This window comes from Podarcis vaucheri (assembly GCF_965113315.1).
Source record: "Podarcis vaucheri genome assembly, chromosome: 10".
Lineage (NCBI taxonomy): Eukaryota > Metazoa > Chordata > Lepidosauria > Squamata > Lacertidae > Podarcis > Podarcis vaucheri.
In genome coordinates this window covers 75863487-75888862 of record NC_138748.1, presented here as the reverse complement: position 1 = coordinate 75888862, position 25376 = coordinate 75863487, and the positions used below count along the sequence as shown (strand labels likewise).

The following is a 25376-nucleotide window of genomic DNA, read 5'->3' as shown; positions in this document are numbered from 1 at the left end:
AGTAATGAAATATTGAAGGCATTGTCAAACAACGTGAGTACCTTTCGACAGAGAAAGGGTGAGGGTTTATCTGGATTGCTGGTGGTCAGGGAGGATTAGGGCTGGGCGATGTATTGTCCAAACTGGTTTCTAGACCACATCATGATAACCTTCCAAAAACAATGGATATGGCAACACACCACAGATCCCAGTGTGTGTTTCTGGGATGCCCATTTGCCTGGAAGCAGCCGGCAGAAAGCTTTTCTTCGTGAAGCCCCTGCAGATGCCGAGTTGCTGACTTCCCTCCCAGATGACAGGAAGCGAAAGGCACACATCCATTGCCCTGTGTCCTTCCAGCCTCTTTCCTCCCTTGCTCCCTTCTGCCGGTTTGTGTGCCTGACTTAGATATCCTGTGTGCTGTATTTTTTTTACTGCTGAAACTGCGTTTGCTCTCAGGAGCAAAGTTTTGTGCCTCACTGGGGACCCAGTGAGAACTGTATGCTTTGAAAGCTCAGTAAACTATTACTGAAGAAGTCCTGCTGCCTCTGTGTGTGTTTTCGACCTCAGTGTGGGACTTGCTCTGCACGTGGCCCCTACCCTGCCGATACTTGGCTCATGCCTTGGAGTTGCTGTACTTAAGCATGCAAGACGGGTGCATCTGTGTGTGACTGGTTTTTGCACCAAACTCTCTCACCACCCCACTGCGTGATCTCCAAACACTGCTTCTTCACCAGAACTTCTCCCTGCCTCCTACGTGTTCTGCAGAAAACTTAAAATACTGTAATTTAATGGGAGATTTCCCCCCAAGCCTTATTGCAAGAGGGGGAAGGAGGGGGTGCAGGTACCAAGGAAGTCTCCTGATGTGCCCATCTTCCCTCACGAACCCCATAGGGCAACCTCAGAGCTCCTGCTTATTCTGGGGTTTGGGGAAGATAGTACTTTTCCATAGTCCCAGAAGTTATTATTCTTCCTGCCAGAGGACCAGTGTGCATATTATTATCGTACTGATTTTACTGTTGTTGTTGTTGCTGCTGTTGCTGTCATGGACTGGCTGGGTGAAGGGGGGAGAGGCACCAGCTGGGGTACCCACAAGGGAAGAAGGCTCAGAGTCCGGGTCTTGTATGCCCCCAAAGGCTATCAAAACTCCTAGGTCTGGCCAATTAAAGGCTGATATGGGAGCCGTTGGGGGCCAGATCAGTTATTTCTTTGTCACCTCTCCTCTGGAAAAGTGCTCTTTCTTCTGGGGTTTGATTACTTCTGCCTCCTTCAGTGCTCACTGCATCCTCAGTGAGGTGCAATACTGTCCTTTCAACTTATGTAGGGCTCTCTCTCAGGACCGCTACCCAGGAGTCTGCCTATGCAAACTGCTCCGAACATCCAGGGTTTTTGGTCACGCTTCAAAAGACCTGGTTGGTTTGCTCCAGGTCCCACGAGCCGGGGGGGGGCAGCAGGGAGTTCTTAGTCGTTTGAGGTTCATTGCTCCGCCATATTTGTGCTTGAATGTGCCAGAATTATTCACCATGCCTTGTAATGGAGTCCATTCTTCCTGTGAGTATGACCCCCCCCATTATGCCCTCCTGCTTAAGTTGTCACACAAGGGGGACTCCCTGCCCTTCCAACATTTTGGTTGGTAATTAAATAAAAATGGCCTTAAAAATATTGTCATGGAATGTGAACCAAGTTAATAATAAAAATAATAGAAATCAAATTGGACGTGTGCTGATTAAACGGAATCTTGACATAATCTGCCTGCAAGAAACCCATGTTGCAAGAAAACATAAGAGGATTTTAAGTAATAAAAGATTGGGGAAAGATTTTATTGCCTCTGACAAAAATAAAAAAAGAGGAGTTGTGTTCTATATAAAAGAAAAATATGACCCCAAATTAATCTATAAAGATGAAGAAGGAAGAGTGATAATAGTACAAATAACTTTCCAAGGAGAGAGTATAAACCTAGTTGGAGTCTATGCTCCTAACGATAAAAAAGCAGACTTTTATTTGAAATTAGCAGACATATTGCTTGACCTCCTAGACCAACATCTGATATTAATGGGAGATCTTAATGGGGTGGTCATCCCAGATTTGAATAGATCCATAAGAAAAAGAGATACAAATGAGGGTAAACTATCCAGGTCATTCTTTGACCTGGTGGATACTACGGGACTAATAGATATATGGAGACTTAAAAACCCCACAATGAAACAACCCACCTTTTTCTCGAGTCCAAATCAAAGCTGGGGAAGATTAGACTACATCTGGATATCGAAAGAATTAGTCCCGAGGTCATTTAAACCAGAAATCCTGCCACGAACTCTATCTGACCATAATCCGGTGTATTTGGAGGTGAGAGGAAAAGACCCTTCATCATTTAGATCGAGAATGAATGAAAGCCTCTTTAATGATCAGAAGATAATAGATAAAGCAAAAGAAACAATTACAGAATATTTTAACTGGAACCTAAATAAAGAAACACCCATAGAAATAGTATGGGATGCAAGCAAAGCCACTATGAGAGGCTTTTTGATTTAATAAAACAGTCATCAAAGAAGGGGGAGAGAAAAGAAAAAAGAGGAAATCTTAGCATACCTTGTGGAGAATGAGAGACTGCTAACAATTAAACCAAAAGGTGAAAAAAATAAAACAAAATATAAAGATGTTGCAAACTCAGTTTTCCATGGTAGTGAATCAGGAAGTAGAGTGAATTAAAATGATGAGACAAAAGAACTTCAAGTCTGCTAATAAAATAGGAAAATATCTGGCATGGCAATTAAAGGCAAGAAAAAAACAAAATATAATATGTAAAATAAGAGAGGGAAAAAAGATAATAGAAGATCCCAAAGAGATAAGAAGGGCTTTCCAGTAATACTATAAAGAGTTATATAAGAAAGAGAAAGAAGATGATCATAGAATAGGGGAATATCTACAAAAACATCAATTACAACAAATTACAAAAGAAGAAAGAGAACAACTGAACCAGCTAATCACAGAACAAAAAGTCAGAAAGGCAATAAAGAAGATGAAGATTGGGAAATCTCCAGGCACAGACGGAATATCGGCTAAATACTACAAAATATTATGTGATCAAATAACACCAGGATTATGTGAGGTTATGAACAATATCTTGAAAAAAGGCAATGTAGTGGTTGGGAGTTACTCGTGCATAATCCTGCTCCGTTTGAGCCTGGTTGAACCCTCCGGACTACGCAGCCCATATTTGCGTGGCTGCCCTTAGTCACTCGTAGAATCTGACTGTGGGCGTTTCTTAAAGCGTTGCCAACATAAGAGTTGTTTGACACCCAATCGTTTCCGCCTCTCACTGCGCGGGAGTCTCCTGCGCAGGGTGGGCGTGGGCAGCGGGGTGCCTGGGCTCTCCTCGCTAACTTCCAACGAAGAGTCCTGGAGCCCCTGCACCTCCCTGTCCCGTTGCTCTCCGGGATCCCTGGTGTTACACTCATTCTCTTCCCCTTCTTCCCGGCTGAGTCTCCCTCTAGCGCTGGGACCTTCTCCTGCAGAATCAGAGACCCTCTCCTTCTCCCGTGCCTCTGATGGCAGTTCCCTGACAGGCAAGATCCTAAATACGTGGAAAGAAGCCTATATAACCCTAATCCCCCCAAAAGATACTGATGGCCTAGAGGTTAGTAATTACAGGCCCATTTCATTACTGAATAATGATTATAAATTATTCGCAGATGTTTTGGCGGAAAGACTGAAAAGGCTTCTAAACAAAGTAATCCATAAAGATCAAGCTGGCTTTTTACCGGGGAGACAGCTGAAAGATAATGTGAGAATGTTATTAGATATTATCGAATATTTAGAAAACAGAATTGATAAACAAGCAGTGTTGATTTTCATCGACACGGAGAAAGCATTTGATAATGTCTCCTGGCGATTTATGAAAAAGAATTTAAAAATAATGGGAATAGGAGAGGAATTTATGAAGGGTGTAGAAGCAATATATCGCAATCAAACAGCCAAACTCATTATAAATAATAATGTTTCAAAGATTTTTGATATCTCAAAAGGGACGAGACAGGGGTGTCCTCTATTCCCCCTGTTGTTTATAACTGTACTAGAGGTACTCAACAAGACCATGAGAGAAAATCCAGAAATTAAAGGGATTAAGGTTGGACATAAAGAATTTAAAATAAAAGTGTTTGCGGATGATATAGTATTAACTTTGGAAGATCCAAAGAAAAGCTTAAAAGAGGCACTACAAAAAATAGAAGAATTTGGCAAAGTAGCGGGGTTTAAACTTAATAAGAACAAGACCAAAATGTTAGTGAAAAACATAAGCAAAGAAGAAACAGAAGAACTGCAACAAGAGACAGGAATCACAGCGGCTAAGAAAGTCAAATATCTGGGAATATGGTTGACAGCAAAAAACATAAATCTATATAAAGATAACTATGAGACCACATGGAGAGAAATTAAGAAAGACTTGGATATTTGGAATAGACTGAGCCTCTCTTTTTTTAGGGGGAATATCAGTGATTAAAATGAACGTCTTACCTAGAATGCTATTCTTATTCCAAACAGTACCAGTGATCAAAGGTTTGAAACAATGTAAAGAATGGCAGAAAATATTGGCAAGATTTGTCTGGCAGGGAAAGAAACCAAGAATAAAAATGAAGATCTTAGTGGACAAAAATGCCAGACATGATTCTTTATTATGAAGCAGCTTGCTTAATATGGATAAGAGATTGGATAAAACTAGAGAATATGGACCTTCTAGATTTAGAAGGATTTGACAACAGGTACGGGTGGCACTCGTACCTGTGGTATGGTAAAGCAAAAGTCCACAGGGGTTTCTTAAATCATATAATTAGAGGACCCATATATGATGTTTGGGTAAGAAATAAAAAAAAATTAGAAAAGAAAACCCCCTGGTGGATCTCACCAACTGACGTATTAATTACAAAAAAAACCTAATATGGAAGGAAAGAGAGCTACTTATGAAGAGTTTGTTATGAAAACGGAGCAGCGGATTAAGTTAAAGACGTATGAAGAAATAAAGAACCTATTGACAGGGTGGTTACTGTTGGGAAACTGCCAGGGAGATATAGTCCATCATGGCCCCAAGCCGTCTGCTGGACGTCCATCGATCTCCCGTAGTCACGCAGATCCAGCAGTTAGCGACACGAAGCCTCTGGAAATTCCTAGCCACATTCCAGGGCTTGTGCACACTGTTTATCAGCAGATAAAAGCAGCCAGAAAGCTTGCACCGCAGAAGAGCATATTTTACAGACTTTATTTAGCGTTGAACAGAACAAAGAAAAACATGACCGTTCTGTTCTGAGTCTCTGACCGACTGGAGAAATCGAAAGGAAACAGCAAGCATAAACATCCTGTGAACAGGACATGCGCAGACTCTGTGACTTCCAAAGCCTGCTCCCTTTTAAGGTGGAACGGAAATATCCCAACATCCTCCCCCTTTCCGTGTAACCTGTAGTACCTGTGGTTCAACCCAATTGCAACCTTTGTGTGTAAACCTTAAGTTGTTCTTTGTTAACAACCTTAGACAACAGATCAGCAGGAATTTCATTTCCTGCCATGTAGGACACCTGAATCAGTCCTTTCTGAATACACTCTCTTGCACGATGTAGCTTAATCTGCAAGTACTTGGTTCTTTGCTTGCAACTCTCAGAGTTCAGCAAAGCCAAACAAGATCTATTGTCTTGATACACTTGTATAGGACATTTCACAGAAACCCCGATGTCCTTAAACAGTTGCATCAACCATTCACAATCCATGAGTGAAAATGACAGAGCATTGAGTTCTGCTTCACAGGAACTTAGGCTCACTGTTGTCTGCTTCTTGCACAACCAGTCAAACAGGCAGTGGTTGTACATGTAGCACACTCCAGAAGTGCTTGTGCCATCCGTGGTGTCACTTCCAAAACTAGCATCTGCAAAGATTTCAAGACCTCCAGTCTTCTGACTGGTGAACCTCAGCCTGTAGTGCATAGTCCCTTTCAAATAGCGGGCTATGCGCTTCAGAGCTTTCCAATCCTGAACCGTAGGATTGTTGGCATGTCTGCTAAGCAGATTACAGCTTACAGCTATGTCAGGTCTTAAACATCTGGCAATGAAATTCATCTTGCCTAGAATGCATCTGTACAGCGTTGTGTCAGAAAACGCTTCAGCAGTACTGTCTACCTGGTAACCTGTCACCATCGGTGTGTCTGCTGGGTTTGCATCAACCAAATTCAACCTGGTTATTACATCAGCAATTTTCTGTGTTTGGTGTACCAGAAAATTACCTGCTTGGTCTCTCTCCACCTGCAGAGAAAGATAGTTGGATACCTCACCAAGATCCTTCATGTCAAGGTGCTCCTTCAGCTGAGCTAGGGTGCTTTGATAAAAAGCCTGATTCTTCCAAAACATCAGAAGATCATCAACAAAACATAAACAATACAGTTTGTTTTGCCCCTCCTCCTTGACAAACACACATGGATCAGCTTTGCCCTGGTGAAAACCTAGAGAAAGCAATGTCTCAGTGAGTTTTGTGTTCCAACACCTGGCACTCTGCTTGAGACCATATAAGGATTTCCGCAGTTTACAGACCATTCCCTTCTGTATCTCCATCCCATCAGGTGGAAGCATGAACAGCTCCTCGTTTAAAATCCCGTACAAAAAAGCTGTATTAATGTCATGATGGGAAACATGCAGTTTCTCCTCCGCAGCGATCTTGAGCATCAGCTGAATGCTCTCATACTTGACTGTGGGTGAGTAGGTCTCGTGGTAATCCTGTCCTGGTACCTGTGAAAAACCTCTGGCAACCAATCTGGCTTTGTGTCTGACTACTTTGCCATTCTGGTCTGTCTTGGCCTTGAAGACCCATTTGCTGCCAACCAGTCTCATGCCTGGGACTACCGGTACCAATTCCCAAGTTTGGTTCCTGTTCAAGGAATCAACTTCAGCCTTCATGGCATTAAGCCAAGGCTCAGCATCTTTAGAGGTTAACTCCTGAACCTCTTTGAAGCTTGAAGGTTCCTACACCTTCTCTGAGCTACTAAGAACAGCAGTTGCTGTCTTAGCAAACTCATCAGCATACCTCTTTGGAGGTCTGCCCTTGGTCGCCCTTTCAGACCTACGTACTAGACGCAAGTCTTCTGGACTCATCTCCTCTTTCTTAGGAGAAAAATGACCAATGGTGAACAGTGGTTCTTCCAGTTCATTGTCAGACGCATCAGATGGTCTGACTGAGGCCTTTGCGCTCTGGTAGTCTGCTGTGTCATCACTGTCACTGACACCAGCAGCAGCGCCGCCCACTGAACTGGAATCCGAACTCTGATCATCATCATCATCCTCATCATCCTCATCATCTTCAGCAGTTTCCTCAGCTTTAGCTGCTTGCTTGACATCACCTTCATCCTCCTCTGGGTAACTCTGGAAAATTCCCACATTTCCCCCCCACTTAGGATTGTACTCAACACTCCTTGTGAACTTAATGGACTTAGAGTTAGTCATCCATACCCTGTATGCACCTTTTTCGTACCCCATGAACAAACCATGTGCCCCACGCTTCCCAAGCTTGTTGGTTTGTGGGGAATGTACCCACATGTCAGAACCAAAGATTTTCATGTGCTTGATGTTGGGCTTTTTGCCAAACATCTTCTCATAGGGAGTACAGCCAATGGGTGATGACAATCTGCGATTAAAAGAATAAACAAAATTCCCCAGAGCCTCCCCCCAAAACTTATCAGGGAGATTGGCATCATGCAACAAGGTTTTTATTCCTTGCAGCAATGTCTGATTTGCTCTCTCCGCAAGCTCATTCATCCATGGCGATCTGGGCGTTGACATGTCATGCTGGATTCCCTTCTCAGTCAGGAAAGCTTCAAACTGCTGAGAAGTGAACTCCCCGCCCCGATCGGTAAACAAACAGGCAATACGTTTACCGTGCACATTCTCCAACCAAGCACAGAATGCCTTAAACTTCGGAAACGCTTGCGATTTCTGTTCGAGCAAATACACATGAATGTACCTGGAAAAGGAATCAATCAGAATCATAAAGTACCTTGCTCCTCCTAAAGAGGGCGCTAGTGGCCCAACCAGGTCTGCATGCACTAGCTGGTAGGGTTTGGAAGCCTGCCTGCTAGACTCCTTGCCTTTTGGAGCAACCTTCACCTTGTTCTCTGCACAAGATACACATTTCATGTGAAATTTACAGGGTTTGATGTTCAAACCTTCAACCACCTCTGGCATCTTGGCCAGTGCCTTCCAAGAGAGGTGACCAAACCTTCGATGCGCATCGTGAATGCAACCTGCATGAAGAACTTTGTTAGTTTGTGCAACACAACAAGAATCAGCATTAGACACAACAGCAGTGTCGTCATAAGTTATATGGAACAAACCATCCATAAACTTTGCATGCAAATAGTCCTCTTTGCCTTTACTGATGACACAGACACTCCTCTTGAAGGAAATCTGAAAACCACGTCCAGTAAGCTGTGGGACGCTCAGCAAGTTGCTCGCCGCTCCTGGAACAAAAAGTACATTACTGGTGGTAGTGTGCAGACTTGCAAGTTTCACAGTCCCTTCTCCTGCAATTTGCAACGTCCTTCCGTCAGCCAGGTGGATCTCACCTTCCTGAGGCTTGAAGGAGATAAAGAGATGCCGATCCTTCGAAACGTGGCGCGTGGCACCTGAATCAACAATAAATCTGCCTTTGGCTGTTGGAGCAGTCTTTACAGCAAGCAAACCCTTGTTTTCCACAGGCGTGGGCTTTTGCAGCTTGCCCCCCTGCTGCTCGTGGCCAGCAGACGTGCCTTTAGCCTTTGGTGAAGCAGTGCCAGCAAACATCGCTTTGTTTTTCCCTGGCGCGGGCTCTTCACCCTCCCTCTGCTCCTGGCCATCTGCAGGCGTCTGCCTGTGTTTACCTTTGCCTTTCCGGCCTCTGCAAAGGCGAAGACCTTGGTTCTCACGGGAAACAGAGCTCTCAGCTGCCGACTCCTTGGCTCCCCCTGGAGGCTGGAATGCTGCCTGGGATGACGTGACGGTCAGCTCCCCCTGCAGCTTGCAACCGGTGCCCTCAGCATCCCTGCATTCACTTGCATTCTGGGAAACAGCTAGGACCTCCGATGCAGTCAAACTCTGGGCTGGGATGACTGGAAAATGAGCAGCTTTCAAAGCATTCCACATCCCACGTGCAGTGGTGTTGCCAGCAAGCGTCTTAATTTCCTCAAGAGAGACGGATAAGACTATTACGTCTATCGCCTTCGAATCATCGGCTTTCCATCTCTCTGTCAGAGGAACCGGAGGGGCCTCAGATACGGCATGCCAGACCCCAAACTGACGCAGCAAACTTTCACACCATTTTGCCCAGGTTTGATAGTTGTGGCCATTCAGCTTTAGTGGACACGGAACAGTTTCTGAGGTCTGTAAGAGATCCATCTCAGCTTTTTACTTGAGCCGTGAGCCCTATGCCTTCAAAGACTCCTTATCTTGGCAGCCATTAATCACGAAGCCTTTGGCTCAGCTCCCAGGCCAATTAAGCCTTGCCGGAGATCAAAGACTCCTTGCTGAGGTAAACAGAAAAGCCAAAAGCCTCCCTCTTTTCCCACCGTACCTCTTAAACGCAGTCTGTTGCAGCATTTACCCTCCTGTAGGTGCTGTGAATCTGGGCCCAAAACCTTGTTGTTGGGAAACTGCCAGGGAGATATAGTCCATCATGGCCCCAAGCCGTCTGCCGGACGTCCATCGATCTCCCGTAGTCACGCAGATCCAGCAGTTAGCGACACGAAGCCTCTGGAAATTCCTAGCCACATTCCAGGGCTTGTGCACACTGTTTATCAGCAGATAAAAGCAGCCAGAAAGCTTGCACCGCAGAAGAGCATATTTTACAGACTTTATTTAGCGTTGAACAGAACAAAGAAAAACATGACCGTTCTGTTCTGAGTCTCTGACCGACTGGAGAAATCGAAAGGAAACAGCAAGCATAAACATCCTGTGAACAGGACATGCGCAGACTCTGTGACTTCCAAAGCCTGCTCCCTTTTAAGGTGGAACGGAAATATCCCAACAGTTACAACAGCACCAAGTTAATGAGATACTAAAAAAGGATTAAAAAAAGGTTGGGATTTGAGGAAAAGAAATCAAAATTTCAAATCGATATTATAGAAGGTAACAACAAACTTTTGTCCATAACGTATGACTTATTACTGGACTGGTTTACTAAAGATGAGGAGGTAAAAGAAGCCATGATTAAGTGGGCCATGGATTTTGGACATAATATAGAATTAGAAGTGTGGCTTGAATTATGGAATGTCAATATGAAATTTACGGCGTGTACGGCCTTACAGGAAAATATGTGGGAAATGATATATAGGTGGTACCTCACGCCGGTAAAATTGGCAAGGATGTAGAGAATAAAAAATAGGAAGTGTTGGAAGTGTGGTGAGGCAGAAGGAGACTTATATCATATGTGGTGGGTTTGTGGGAAAGTGAAGGGTTTTTGGGAATCAATATATAATGAGCTTGGACTTCCTGTTGAGCGCGAACCTGTCGCAAGTGGGAATCTTCCTGGCTGGGAGATTCTGTGCTTTTTGAGGAAAAAAGGGGTGCTACAGGGCGCAGTAGCCCCCCAAAATACCCTCAGTGGAGAACATTGAGGGTCTGGTTCCCAGCAAGCCAATTTGCAAATCGCCTGGCGGTCAGGTAGCCCTGTAAGGGTGAAGAGTACGGCGGAGAGAGAAGCAGGCAGAGGGAAGCCATTAACTATCCTCTAAAAAGCGTAGCCCCGAACTTGCAAGGGAAGCGACCGACACTCAAGCTTAAAAAATCCGGACCTAATTGGGATAGAATTCAGAAGTTCAAGGCTAAAGGAAGGTTTCGGAGCAAAAAGAATTAAACGTGGAGTTCAGCTGTATCTGCAATTGAAAACAGACGCAGAACTGTCAGCAGAGCGGGAGCGAGCTGTGTGAGTAATGGCTAGCGGTCGTTGCCACTTTCTCCTCTAAAACTTCCAAGCTAAGAAAATAGCTAAGAACTAGCAATAAGATAAAAAAGAAACAGAAGAGGAAGCAGAGGGACGTTTGACTGTTATTTTTGGCAAATCTTCGGTGTGTTGGTGGGGGAAAGAAAGAGACAAGATTAGAAGGAATTATTAGTTTCACTTTTAATAAAGAACTGCACAGCTGGATGTAAGGACTTCCGTCGCCATTGTTACATTGCTATACTCTGGAAAAATACCAGCAACGTTTTTGGAGAAGTGAATATTTTAACGGACAAAAGGGGAAGTTTTATGCACTGTAATAGATTATAATAATATGACTTTTGAAATTGAACAATGCCACAGGTTTTAAGGGTTGATGGTGAGCGTCAAAATTAACTTCTAAAAAAACACTGCCCCCCACTACCCCTCCCCCCCTTTCCTTCCCTTGTCGTTGGAGTATAACACCATTGCAGAAGCTTTGTAGAGTGGTTTTAACGAATGGATAAGGCTGGCAACTGATTGAGATCGTCCCTCAGAAGAATCCTGCTCTGGATATAATCTTTGTTTTTGTTGTTGTTTCCCCCTTTTTTTTTTTGGTGGGACTTATTTTATGGTTTTCTGCTACTTCTTCTTAACTTCCTTCCTTGGACTAATCTGGGATTGGAGAGTTTGAAGACTACATTGGATTATAATTGGAGTATAACTAAAATCTAAAATAACTGGCAATAACAAAACTGAGAAAATATATTATTTTTTACTTTTTTATGGTTTGGCCCTTTTCTTCCCCTGTTGCATTTTATTTTCGAAATGATGGGTTGGAATTAGCCTAAGTGGCGGCAAGAAGATTTTCGTCTTCCTATCGTCTCTTCATTAATGAAAAGTTTTAAAACCTTGGCAAAAATTTGAAATTTGAGGACTGTGAATTAGTGAATTCTCCTAACAAAAAGGCTAAAAGTACAATCACGATTATATTCTCTCCTTTGGGATTTTTTAAGATAATAAGAGCATCTCCATTGGGTTATATTTTATTTTTATTCTGGCCATTTATTTTGTGATGTAGGAAATACATGGGTTGATATATTGATCGGAGGAGTTCGGTGTTAGTTTTTATATGTTATTGGGTTTTGCTAAATATTGTATTGGGCCTTATATACTGGTTGTGCTAATTTTGGTGCATTAATTAACTTTGGTAGGAGTGTGAAGAGACTAAAAGATATGTCGCACCAGCAGAAAAAAACAAGTGAAGGGGGGACACCGGCAGATAGGAGAAGCTCAAAACAAGAGTCAGATTTTAAGGGAGAAATATTGAAAATGTTTGGAGAAATTAAAAATGATATAAAGCAGAGTGAAAAAAATTTAGAGGCCAAATTAGAACAAATGGACAAAAGGATTGGAAAAATGGACACAAAAAATGATGAAACAGCAAATGAATTAAAGTGGTGGGAGGAAAAAATCCTTAAATAAGAGACACTGGGGAATGATTAATGGACTTCAGTGTCTGTACACTAATGTGCAAAGCATGGGAAATAAACAAGATGAGCTTGAGCTCTTGGTACAGCAAACTAAATATGACATAATAGGCATCACTGAAACCTGGTGGGATAAGTCCCACGATTGGAATGTAATAATGGGGGGATACAATCTATTTCAGAGAAACAGACCAGACAAGAAAGGAGGAGGAGTGGCGTTATATGTCAGGGATGTGTATACCTGTGAAGAGATCCAAGATTTAGATCCTCAAAGCCAAAGTGAGAGCATTTGGGTCAAAATTAAGGGAGAGAAGAATAACAGAGACCTCATTGTGGGAGTTTACTATAGATCTCCAAGCCAAAAGGAGGACATAGATGATGCCTTCCTGGAACAGATGGCCAAGCATGCAAAAGGAAGGGAGATAGTAGTAATGGGGGACTTCAATTACCCGGATATTTGTTGGACGTCAAACTCAGCCAAGAGCATAAGGTCAAACAGATTCTTCACTGGCCTTGCAGACAACTTCATTGTCCAGAAAGTGGGAGAAGCAACAAGAGGAACAGCCATTTTAGATCTGGTCCTAACCAATGTCGATGACCTGGTTAGTGGGGTAGAAGTGGAAGGATCATTAGGCGCGAGTGATCATGCTCTTCTGAAGTTTACTATACAGCGGAAAGGAGCAGCCAAGCATACTAGGACTCAATTTCTTGACTTTAAGAAAGCCGACTTCATAAAACTTAGGGAAGTGCTGGGTGAGATCCCATGGACAGCAATACTAAAAGGAAAGGGAGTTCATGATGGCTGGGAGTTTGTTAAGAGGGAGATAGTAAAAGCACAACGTCAGGCAATACCAATGAGACGGAAACATGGAAGGTGCCTAAAGAAGCCAGGGTGGCTATCTAAAGAACTTTTAACTGAGTTAAGATTAAAAAAGGATGTGTACAAAAAATGGAAAAGGGGGGAAACCACCAAAGAGGAATTCAAACAAATAGCCAGCACGTGTAGACACAAAGTCAGAAAAGCTAAAGCACAGAATGAACTCAGGCTTGCTAGAGAGGTTAAAAGCAACAAAAAAGGCTTTTATGGGTATGTTCGTAGCAAAAGGAAGAACAAAGAAACAGTGGGGTCACTCAGAGGAGAAGATGGTGAAATGCAAACAGGGGACACAGAAAGGGCTGAACTCCTCAATGCCTTCTTTGCCTCAGTCTTCTCCGATAAAGAAAACAATGCCCGACCTGAAGAATTTGGAGCAAATGATTCAGCAAAGGAAACACAGCCCAGAATAACTAAGGAGATAGTACAAGAATACTTGGCTAGTTTAGATGTATTCAAGTCTCCAGGGCCAGATGAACTGCATCCCAGAGTATTAAAAGAACTGGCAGATGTGATCTCAGAACCACTGGCAGTCATCTTTGAGAATTCCTGGAGAACAGGCGAAGTCCCTGCAGACTGGAGGAGGGCAAATGTTGTCCCTATTTTCAAAAAGGGGGAAAGAGAGGACCCAAATAATTACCGCCCAGTCAGTCTGACATCAATAGCAGGGAAGATTCTGGAGCAGATCATTAAGCAAACAGTCTGTGAGCACCTAGAAAGGAATACTGTGATCACCAATAGTCAGCATGGATTTCTGAAAAATAAGTCATGTCAGACTAACCTGATCTCCTTTTTTGACAGAATTACAAGCCTGGTAGATGAAGGGAACGCAGTGGATATAGCCTACCTTGATTTCAGCAAGGCATTTGACAAGGTGCCCCATGATATTCTTGTAAAGAAGCTGGTAAAATGCGGTCTTGACTATGCTACCACTCAGTGGATTTGTAACTGGCTGACTGACCGAACCCAAAGGGTGCTCATCAATGGTTCCTCTTCATCCTGGAGAAGAGTGACTAGTGGGGTGCCACAGGGTTCTGTCTTGGGCCCGGTCTTATTCAACATCTTTATCAACGACTTGGATGATGGACTCAAGGGCATCCTGATCAAATCTGCAGATGACACCAAACTGGGGGGGTGGGGTGGCTAACACCCCAGAGGACAGGATCACACTTCAAAACGACCTTGACAGATTAGAGAACTGGGCAAAAACAAACAAGATGAATTTTAACAGGGAGAAATGTAAAGTATTGCACTTGGGCAAAAAAAAAAAATGACAGGCACAAATACAAGATGGGTGACACCTGGCTTGAGAGCAGTACATGTGAAAAGGATCTAGGAGTCTTGGTTGACCACAAACTTGATATGAGCCAACAGTGTGACGCAGCAGCTAAAAAAGCCAATGCAATTCTGGGCTGCATCAATAGGAGTATAGCATCTAGATCAAGGGAAGTAATGCCACTGTATTCTGCTCTGGTCAGACCTCACCTGGAGTACTGTGTCCAGTTCTGGGCACCACAGTTCAAGAAGGACACTGACAAACTGGAACATGTCCAGAGGAGGGCAACCAAAATGGTCAAAGGCCTGGAAACGATGCCTTATGAGGAATGGCTAAGGGAGCTGGGCATGTTTAGCCTGGAGAAGAGGAGGTTAAGGGGTGATATGATAGCCATGTTCAAATATAGAAAAGGATGTCACATAGAGGAGGGAGAAAGGTTGTTTTCTGCTGCTCCAGAGAAGCGGACATGGAGCAATGGATCCAAACTACAAGAAAGAAGATTCCACCTAAACATTAGGAAGAACTTCCTGACAGTAAGAGCTGTTCGACAGTGGGATTTGCTGCCAAGGAGTGTGGTGGAGTCTCCTACTTTGGAGGTCTTTAAGCAGAGGCTTGACAACCATATGTCAGGAATGCTCTGATGGTGTTTCCTGCTTGGCAGGGGGTTGGACTCGATGGCCCTTGTGGTCTCTTCCAACTCCATGATTCTATGATTCTAAAGGGACAATTGAAAGATGTGACTAAGAGAACACAAACATTGGAGGAGGGGATGAAGAGGACAAAACAGGAAATGAGGGAAGTGAGGAGAGGAGAAAATAAAGGTAGAAATGTCAGAGATTAATAAAACACAAGAAGAAGTCTTGGATGCTGTCAGGGGTTCAGGAGCAGAGACGCAGGAAGGGGAGGAAACAGAGAGCGAGGGGGAGGAATTCGAAGGAAGGATGAGTGATGATGACGACCCGAGATCTCCGAGTCTTTCCAGTGAATCGGAAGATTCACAGAAAGGAGCGCCAGTGGTCAGAGCAAGGGGGGGACCCAGGGGGACACCCCAGGTAGAAGGGACCAGAGGGGACTCAGAGAGCAGCAGTTGGAAATCGGGGCCAGCGTGCCCAGCTGAGCGCAGCGGGGAGAAAGGGGACCAGGCATTGAGTTCCGGAGGCTTTCAGCAGGAGGGAGGGCATGAGTCAGGAGTGGTCACGCCCTCATCAGGGAGCGAGGAAACGGTCAAGAGGAAGGTAGAAAGTTGGGCGCGCGCGCCAAGTTCAAATGCAGCGGAAGGTGGCGCAGTAAGCAGCCCGGAGAGGGAGCCAGGTCCTAAAGCCCGCCGCAAGGAGACAGAAGGGTCCGGGGGGTCTGCTTCAGAGGAATCCCGGAAGGAAGAGGCCATGGGGGGCAGAGGGACCCAGAGAAGGAAGGAAAGACGTAAGAGGTGGAGCAAGGCGAGGTTATTAAGTTGGTGTACAGGAGGCGGGGATTCAGACAGAGCATCGCCGGTCTAGCACATAAGACGTAGAGCTGCACGCTGCAGCTTGAAAATGAAACTGTAACTCAATAAAGACTTTTATTAAATATACGCTGGCTAGCGTGATCCTCTGTGAGCTAGGATCTGGATGCAGCTCTGACAGATGTGATTGCTATGAATGAATTGTGGCAGCGGGAGACTAATTTGAGGTTGAGAGCCGTACCAGAGGTACAGGGTAAAAATATTAAAGAGACACTGATTGCAGAAATAGCACAATGGTTAGAACTTCAACCAGCGGAGGTAGCTATGACAGTGCAAAATGCATTTATAATGAAGGCAAGAACAACTAAGACAAGGAAATCTCTGGGAGACTGTCTAATTATATTCAAGGACAGAGAAATGAGAAATATGATCTTGCAGAAGAACAGAGAGAAAAGATTGAATATCGATGGGAATTATATAATTATTTTTAAAGATATACCGATCAGACTGTTGAAACGGAGAGATCCATATAAACCATTGGTGCAAATTTTAAAGAAGAACAAAATAGAATTCAAGTGGGAATTTCCAGAGGGGATCTCTTTTTTCTATAAAAGTAAGAGACACAAACACACAAGCCCAGAGGAAGCAAGCAAGTTTCTGAGAAGATACAAGGAATTAAGACCAGAAGATGAAGAAATAAGAGGTGCAGCAGCAGGAGCAGGAGCTAAGGGGGAAAGAGGATTTGGAGAGGGAGAAGAAGAAGATGGAAGAAACACAGAAGAAGAAGAAGAAGAAGAAGAAGAAGAAGAAGAAGAACAAGAAGAAAGATTATAAAATTTTAAATAAAATTTAATTAATTAGGATACCTTAATTAGGATACCAAGATGGCGTTAAAATTTTGGAATTGGAATATTAATGGGATGAACGATAGGAAAAAACGGCATAAAATTGAACAATATCTAAAAAAGGAAAATTTGGATATAATATGTTTACAAGAGACACATGTGGCGAGAAGACATAGAAGAGTTTTGATCAACAAAAGACTAGGAAATGAATTTATATCGTCAGACAAAAACAAAAAGAGAGGGGTGGTATTGTATATAAGAAATAAAATTGAAGCTCAGCAAATTTTCAAAGATGAAGAAGGAAGAATAATTGCAATCCAGATCAAGTGGCAAGGTGAAAAAATAATAACAGTCGGGATCTATGCACCAAATGGAAACAAGACTGATTTTTATAAAGATTTGGAAGAAAAACTGTTTGATTATATGGACCAAAAGATTATAATAATGGGAGATATGAATGGAGTAGTGTCAATGGAAATGGATAGACTGAGAGCATCAGGAATGAGTAAAGAGGGGAAAGTACCAAAGTTTTCCCCCCTCAATGATTAAGAATTGTAACTTAATAGACATTTGGAGACTGAGACATCCACCTGACAAACAGTTTACGTTTTATTCAGAATTGAATCAGTCAATGTCGCGAATCTATCAAATATGGGTATCTAATGAATGAACTCCAAGAATCATGCAAGTTGAAATTCAACCAAGAGTGATCTCAGATCATAATCCAATCAAATGTGAAATAAGAGGTTACGAAGAAAGATCATTCAGATGGAGAATTAATGATTACCTTCTAGATGATCAAAATCTTTTAGAGGGGGCACAAAAGAAGCTGGTGGAGTATTTTATGAACAATTGAAAGAAGGGTACAAAAATGAATGTAGTGTGGGATGCCAGCAAGGCGGTGATGAGAGGATTTTTTATCCAACAGAATTCAATAAAAAATAAAAGCAGAGAGAAAGGCAAGAAGGAAATTTTAAGACAAATAATGGACAATGAACAAAAATTAATTGAGAAACCAGACAATTTGAAAATAAAACAGAATATAAAAGCTCTGCAAACACAATTTGCTATGATAATAAATAAAGAAGTGGAGTGGGATATAAAAAAATTGCGACAAAGGAACTTTGAATTTGCAAATAAATCAGGCAAATGGCTGGCACGGCAAATTAAGAAAAGAAAGGAACAGAATACAATAAATAAAATCATCATAGAAGGAGAAGAGATAGTTAATCCAAAAGGTCTCAGAAAAGGATTCTTGGACTTTCACAGACATTTATATAATAGTAAAGAGAAAAATAACATGAGAAAAACAGAAAGATTTTTAAAAGAAAAAAAGGTGCAGAAGATCTCGACAGAAAAGAAAGAAAGGCTGAACGCCCCTATAGAAATGGAAGAGGTTAAAGAAGCCATAAAAGAGTTGGAAAAAGGGGAAAGTTCCAGGACCAGATGGATTTACAGCAAGTTATTATAAAGGAATGAGGCACATCCTGTCTACACCGCTGAGAGAAGTCATGAACAATATTCTTCAGGATAGAGAAATGCCGGAGCTTTTATTACACTAATTCCAAAACAAGACTCTGATTTGACTCAAGTTAAAAATTACAGGCCTATCTCATTGCTAAATACAGACTACAAATTTTTTGCAAGTATCTTAGCGAAGAGGTTGAAAAAGATATTACAAGAAATTATTCATAAAGACCAGGCGGGTTTCCTTCCTGGCAGACAGATGAAAGATAATATAAGGAACATAATTTGTTAGAATATCTGACAGCCAGGAATGAGAAACAAGCTGCGTTAATATTTGTGGATGCAGAAAAGGCCTTTGATAACATTTCTTGGGACTTTATGTTAAAAAAATTAGAATATATGGAAGTGGGGAAAGAATTCTTTAATGGAATAAAAGCGATATATACTGAACAAAGAGTGAAGCTTATTGTAAACAACATGACTACAGAAGAAGTAAAAATATCAAAAGGTACGAGACAAGGATGCCCTCTCTCACCAATGTTATTCATAATGGTTCTGGAAATTTTCTTAAATTCAATAAGGAGAAAGAAGCAATAAAAGGTGTGTCAGTAGGCCAGAATCAGTATAAAGTAAATGCCTTTGCCGATGATCTGGTAATAACAGTGGAAGAACCGCTGGAAAGTGCAAAAGTAGTTTTGGAAGAAGTTGAACAATTTGGTCAAGTGGCAGGGTTTATATTAAATAAGAAAAAAACCAAAATACTTACAAAAAATATGGAACAAGGTATGATAGAAACAATGCAACAACAAATAGGGATAGAAGTGGTGAAAAAAGTTAAATATTTGGGAATCTGGTTAACCCTTAAGAATCTTGATTTGTTTCAGAATAACTATGAGCCAGTGTGGAAGGGAATAAAGAAAGATCTAGAGGTGTGGGGTCGAATGAAGTTATCTTTTTGGGGGAGAATTTCAATGATTAAGATGAGCGTGCTGCCAAAGATGTTGTTTTTGTTTCAGACAATTCCAGTAATCAAGGGGACAGTGATCTTTAAAGAATGGCAAAGAGCAATTTCAAGATATATCTGGCAGGGTAAGAAGCCAAGAATTCAGTTTAAGTTACTAACGGATGTGAAAGAAAGAGGAGGCTTCGCCCTGCCAGACTTGAAATTATATTATGAAGCTTCATGTCTCTGTTGGTTGAAGGAATGGATAAAGTTAAAAAAGACTGATTTGTTAGATTTAGAAGGTTTTGATAACAGATTTGGCTGGCACCCATATTTATGGTGTGAGAAGAAAAAAATCCATAAAGGTTTCGAAAACCACATCTTTAGAAGATCTCTCATAGAAATATGGGAGAGGTATAAAAGTTTATTAGAACCAAGAATTCCCCACTGGCTATCTCCGTTAGAAGTTATGAGTCTCAAGAAAGTCAATTTAAGGGGGAACTGGATTACATATAAAGAATTGATAGTAAAAGAAGCAGGAAAATGGAAAATGAAACCTTATGAAGATGTGAAGGAGCATGTATATGATTGGTTGCATTATTATCAGGTTAATGAAATGTTTAAAAAGGATTTTAAAGAAAGAGGTTTTGATGAAAAAGAATCAAAATTTCAAATGGAAATAATAAATAATGAGTACAAAATTTTATCTAAAATGTATAAAATGTTGCTGGAATGGTATACAAATGACGAGGAAGTTAAATCGGTTATGATACACTGGGCCAGAGATTTGGGTCATAATATACAGTTCAATGACTGGATAAAATTATGGAATGAAAATATAAAATTTACGGCATGCACTGCGTTAAAGGAAAATGTGATGAAAATGGTTTATAGATGGTATATTACACCCGTAAAATTGGCATAAATGTATAAAACATGTAATAAGTGTTGGAAATGTAAAGAAAAAGAGGGAACATTTTACCATATGTGGTGGGATTGCAAGAAGGTGAAGGGTTTCTGGGAATTGATATATAATGAGTTGAAAAAGATGTTGAAATATACATTTGTTAAGAAACCAGAGGCTTTTCTTTTAGGAATAGTAGGAAATGAGATACATAGAAAGGACTGTAAACTTTTCCAATACGCAGTAACTGCAGCGAGAATACTACTGGCCCAAAAATGGAAACAGGAACAACTACCGACGTTAGAAGAATGGAGAATGAAACTGATGGACTATGCAGAACTAGATAAACTAACAGGGAAGATCAGATATCTACGAGACCAAAAGTTTATTGAAGATTGGGGAAAATTTTCAGATTATTTGAAATGTATATGTGATGAGCAAACAACGCTAGTGGGATTTCAAGAAGCTCTATGAATGTTTGAGGAATATTGTGTAGAAGAAAAATAAGAGGGTGAAGGTAAATAAATTGCAACATAAAAATTAGGAAATGTGTAATTAAAAAAATGAATAATGGGTGATTGTTAGAGAGGCTGAAGGAAGTCCAAAAGAGAAAATATGTGATAAATTTCGATTGGATATTATAAATGTATGTTGGAAAATTAATAAAAAATATTTATAATAAATAAATAAATAAATAAATAAACAAGTACAAAAAAATCTTTTCTAAAAAAAACCTGAAGCCTTTTTATTGGGATTGAAAGGGAAGGAAATTAAAAAGAAGGATAAAAATATTTTATTGTACGCCACGACAGCAGCTAGAACTATGTTGGCCCAAAACTGGAAAACTGATACTCTACCTACAATCATGGAATGGCAGACCAAAATGATGAATTATGCAGAATTGGCTAGATTGTCAGGAAAAATACGGGACCAAGATGAAAAGAAGTTTGTTGAAAATTGGAGTAAATATTTGGTATATGTAAGAGAAAATGGTAAAACTTTAAAGCCACTGGCAGGGTTGGAGTAACTCTAACGGCATAAGACAAAATAGTATTAAATAGAATACGTGATGTTATAACTATATGATACTTACTGAAGAGATGGAGGGAAGTCCGAAGCTCGGCAGAGCTTAAGGCTTAGGTGGATGGATAAATGTATAATGAGTGTATGTATTCTATGTGTATGTGTAATAATGAAAATCAGTAAAAACTGATTAAAAAGAGAGAGAGGGAGAGAGAGGTGATGGAGGATTATGATGCCGAGGATGGGAAATGTCCAAAGGAACGATGAACCAGAGAAAAGGGGGGCCTCTTCATGGACAGAGAGCAGCTGCCTTTCCTTGTGAGGAAACAATTGATTTGGAAAGGCTGTATTCCAAGATCATGCTGCGCTATTAACAATGATTGAGGATTATGAAAGGTGGTGATGTATTACTATCATTTGACATCATTGCATCTTCATTTCCTAAAAACTGGGAACATGGGTAGGAGACGGGGGAATATAGGAAATGTTGAAATAAGAAAAGCTGCTAATGGCATTTGATGTGTTCTCTTTCCCTTTGTTCTCTTCCTTGAAACCAAAATAGGATTGCCTTTCCGCCCATTCTGAAGAAGGTGATACAGAAGACAGTCAGAATTCCTGGAGATGGGGAACCTTTCGTTTCATTAGGAATAGCCATTAAAAAGTGTGAAATGTGGAATATGCTTCACTGAATGAGCACACATATCTCACATCAATGAACTCAAACAGGAGAGAAACCATTTAAAGGTATGGAGAGTGGAAAAAGTTTCACTGATAGTGGAAAACTTAGAAGACATCAGCGGACTCACATGGGCAAGAAACGATTTCAATGCACAGAGTGTGGAAAGAACTTCAGTCAGAGGGGACACTTAACTTTACATCAACGGACACATACAGGTGAGAAACCTTTTAAATGTATGGAGTGTGGAAAGAGCTTCAGTCAGAATGGAAACCGTAGAAAACATGAAAAAACTCACACTGGGGAGAAACCATTTAAATGTATGGAGTGCGGAAAGAGCTTTAGTGATAGTGGAAGCCTTAGAAGACATCAACGGACTCACACAGGGGAGAAACCATTTCAATGTATGGAGTGTGGAAAGAGTTTTGGTGATAGTGGAAGCCTTAGAAGACATCAAAGGACTCACACAGGGGAGAAACAATTTAAATGTATGGAGCGTGGAAAGAGCTTCAGTCAGAGGGAACACTTAACTTTACATCAACGGACACATACAGGTGAGAAACCTTTTAAATGTATGGAGTGTGGAAAGAGCTTCAGTCGGAATAGTAATCTTAAATTGCACCAGAGGATTCACACAGGGGAGAAACCATTCCAATGTATGGAGTGTGGAAAGAGCTTTAGTGATAGTGGAAGCCTTAGAAGACATCAACGGACTCACACAGGGGAGAAACCATATAAATGTATGGAGTGTGGAAAGAGCTTTGGTGATAGTGGAAGCCTTAGAAGACATCAAAGGACTCACACAGGGGAGAAACCATTTAAATGTATGGAGCGTGGAAAGAGCTTCAGTCAGAATGGAAACTGTAGAAAACATGAACAAACTCACACTGGGGAGAAACCATTTAAATGTATGGGGTGCGGAAAGAGCTTCAGTCGGAATAGTAATCTTAAATTGCACCAGAGGATTCACACAGGGGAGAAACCATTCCAATGTATGGAGTGTGGTAAGAGCTTTAGTGATAGTGGAAGCCTTAGAAGACATCAACGGACTCACACAGGGGAGAAACCTTTTAAATGTATGGAGTGTGGAAAGAGCTTCAGTCAGAATGGAAACCATAGAAAACATGAACAAACTCACACTGGGGAGAAACCATTTAAATGTATGGAGTGCGGAAAGAGCTTCAGTCGGAATAGTAATCTTAAATTGCACCAGAGGATTCACACAGGGGAGAAACCATATAAATGTTTGGAGTGTGGAAAGAGCTTTATTGATAATGGAAAACTTAGAAGACATCAACGGACTCACACAGGAGAGAAACCATTTAAATGTTTGGAGTGTGGAAAGAGATTCTTTTTCAATGGACACCTTAGAACACATCAATGGACTCACTCAGGAGAGAAACCATTTAAGTGCCTGGAGTGTGGAAAGAGCTTCAGTCAGAGTGGAGACCTTAGAAAGCATCAACGGACTCACACAGGGGAGAAACCATATAAATGTTTGGAGTGTGGAAAGAACTTCAGTTTCAATGGAAACCTTAGAACACATCAACAGACTCACATGGGGGAGAAACCATTTAAATGTATGGAGTGCGGAAAGAGCTTTAGTGATAATGGAAAACTTAGAATACATCAACGGACTCACACAGGGGAGAAACCGTATAAATGTATGGAGTGTGGAAAGAGCTTCAGTCAGAGTAGACAGCTCAATATACATCAACCGATTCATACAGGGGAGAAACCATTTAAATGTTTGGAGTGCGGAAAGAGCTTTAATGATAATGGAACACTTAGAAGACATCAACGGACTCACACAGGGGAGAAACCATATGAATGTATGGAGTGTGGAAAGAGCTTCAGTCAGAGTGCACACCTTAGAAATCATCAACAGATTCACACAGGGGAGAAACCAGAGCTTCAGGCAGAGTGGGCACCTTAGAAAACATCAGCAGACACGCAGCGGAGAAATCATTTAAATGTATGGACTGTGGAAGCAGCTTCAGTCAGAATGGAACCCTTGATTTATGTCAACAAACTCACACAAAACACAAACCTTATAAATATGAGGAAAGTAGATAGAGGTTCAGTCCTAATGGAAGTTGTAAATCAACAGACTCACGGACAAGAAGAACTTTAGTACTTGAAACCCTTCAAACCATCAACAACCTCGAGGAGAAGCAGTTTAAATGAAAAGATTGCAAAAAGTGCTTTATTTATAAAGGAGTGTTTATCTGGATTGCTGCTGGTCAGTGAGGATTAAGGCTGGGCGATATATTGTTCCAAACTGGTTTCTAGACCACATCGTGATAACCTTTCATTTTTTTTTTTATAAAAATTTTTATTGGGTTTTCACATTTTTTAAAGACAAACATACAAAAAAGAAACAAACAGACAAAAAAATACACAAAAACAAAAAAGATATAAAGTTTCAAAAAACGGAAAAACTTTTCATAACCCTGGTCTCTGACTTCCCCCCACCCCCTCCCTTGTATCCCTATTCCCAAATTTAAATCAGCAAATTGTTATTTCTCAAAATCTTAGCCAGCTCAATAATAGCCCTTTTATAAAAGAATACGATTGTTCTAAGCTGGATCTCGGTTTTCTTCCATCGATTTCCCATTTTATCTTTCATATTGGTCATATTAATTAATTTCCATTATCCTGAGTGTTGTTAAAATTGCATCTTTCCCTCCCCCCCATCCCCGATTTGCGTCCCTTCCCAATGTAGGTCCAAAATATCAGTTCTTAGCCTGGGTTCCTCACGTCCGAGGCTCTCCCGTCACTCACAGTCCCTCTCCGCCGGTCTTGTTGGTAATCCTTTATGTCAGTCCTCAAATCTCGAAGGAGATCTGTCACAGTCCATCCATAGTCTCTTACATACAACTGCTGAAGAATTTCCACAAGGCATGGATCTTTCATGTCATAGTCAAAGTCAAAGTCAAAGTCAATGTGGAGGCCCCAATTGTATTTCTTTATTCTAAATTCCTGTATTCCATAAACTTCCAGGGCCTCCACATTCGTCTTTTGCTTCCTTCGTAGATTTGTTGTAGGTTTAATCCAATAGTCTCCTTGCTTGTATTCCACAGATGTCAAATTCTTGTTAGTGTCTTCCAGCTTTACTTTCTCTTTCTCTTGTTTTGTCTCCTTCTCTTTGACTTCAGATTCAGCTGTGAGTTGTTTCTCATTCCAGTCCTCCTTACAGTCAACAGAGTTACTTGTTTCTGTATTGAAGGCCATTATATGTTTACCCATTTCTGAGATATGCTCTTGTAAGGTTCCCACCAGGAGGACCATCCTTTCGATTTCAGCCAGTACCTTTCCATTCACAGCCATTGTAATTCCACAGAGTTCCCCCTAGAGGGAATCTGGTTGTTTATCGTTACTTTCTCCAACAGTCCTCTTTCTTAATTTTATTACTTTGTTTCCAACAGTTTAAGTTCAATTGTAACACCTCTTAATCCAGAGGGCTCTTAAGTAGCAATTTTTCCTGTAAGCTGTATGTTTAGCAGCTTTGACAGCTGTCAGATTCTTTGCTTACAGGCTC

The 25376-nt window shown here is 41.4% G+C and overlaps 4 protein-coding genes across 4 annotated transcripts in view; all 4 read left to right on the top strand.

The window, feature by feature from the left end:
- LOC309541368 (uncharacterized protein) overlaps positions 1-25376 on the top strand; it is a 135784-nt gene that overhangs the window by 58251 nt on the left and 52157 nt on the right. The gene's annotated exons all lie outside the window — the stretch shown is intronic.
- Positions 1-25376, top strand: part of LOC309541348 (uncharacterized protein) — an 85003-nt gene that overhangs the window by 7470 nt on the left and 52157 nt on the right. The gene's annotated exons all lie outside the window — the stretch shown is intronic.
- The window catches only part of LOC309541378 (uncharacterized protein), a 97522-nt gene that overhangs the window by 51720 nt on the left and 20426 nt on the right, over positions 1-25376 (top strand). The window lies entirely within an intron of this gene.
- LOC309541292 (uncharacterized protein) lies at positions 16189-24149 on the top strand. The gene is made up of 2 exons (XM_082238975.1): positions 16189-19378; positions 21722-24149. Exon 2 carries the CDS (start codon positions 21906-21908, stop codon positions 23769-23771), a length of 1866 nt encoding a protein of 621 aa, XP_082095101.1. The 5' UTR covers positions 16189-19378; positions 21722-21905; the 3' UTR covers positions 23772-24149.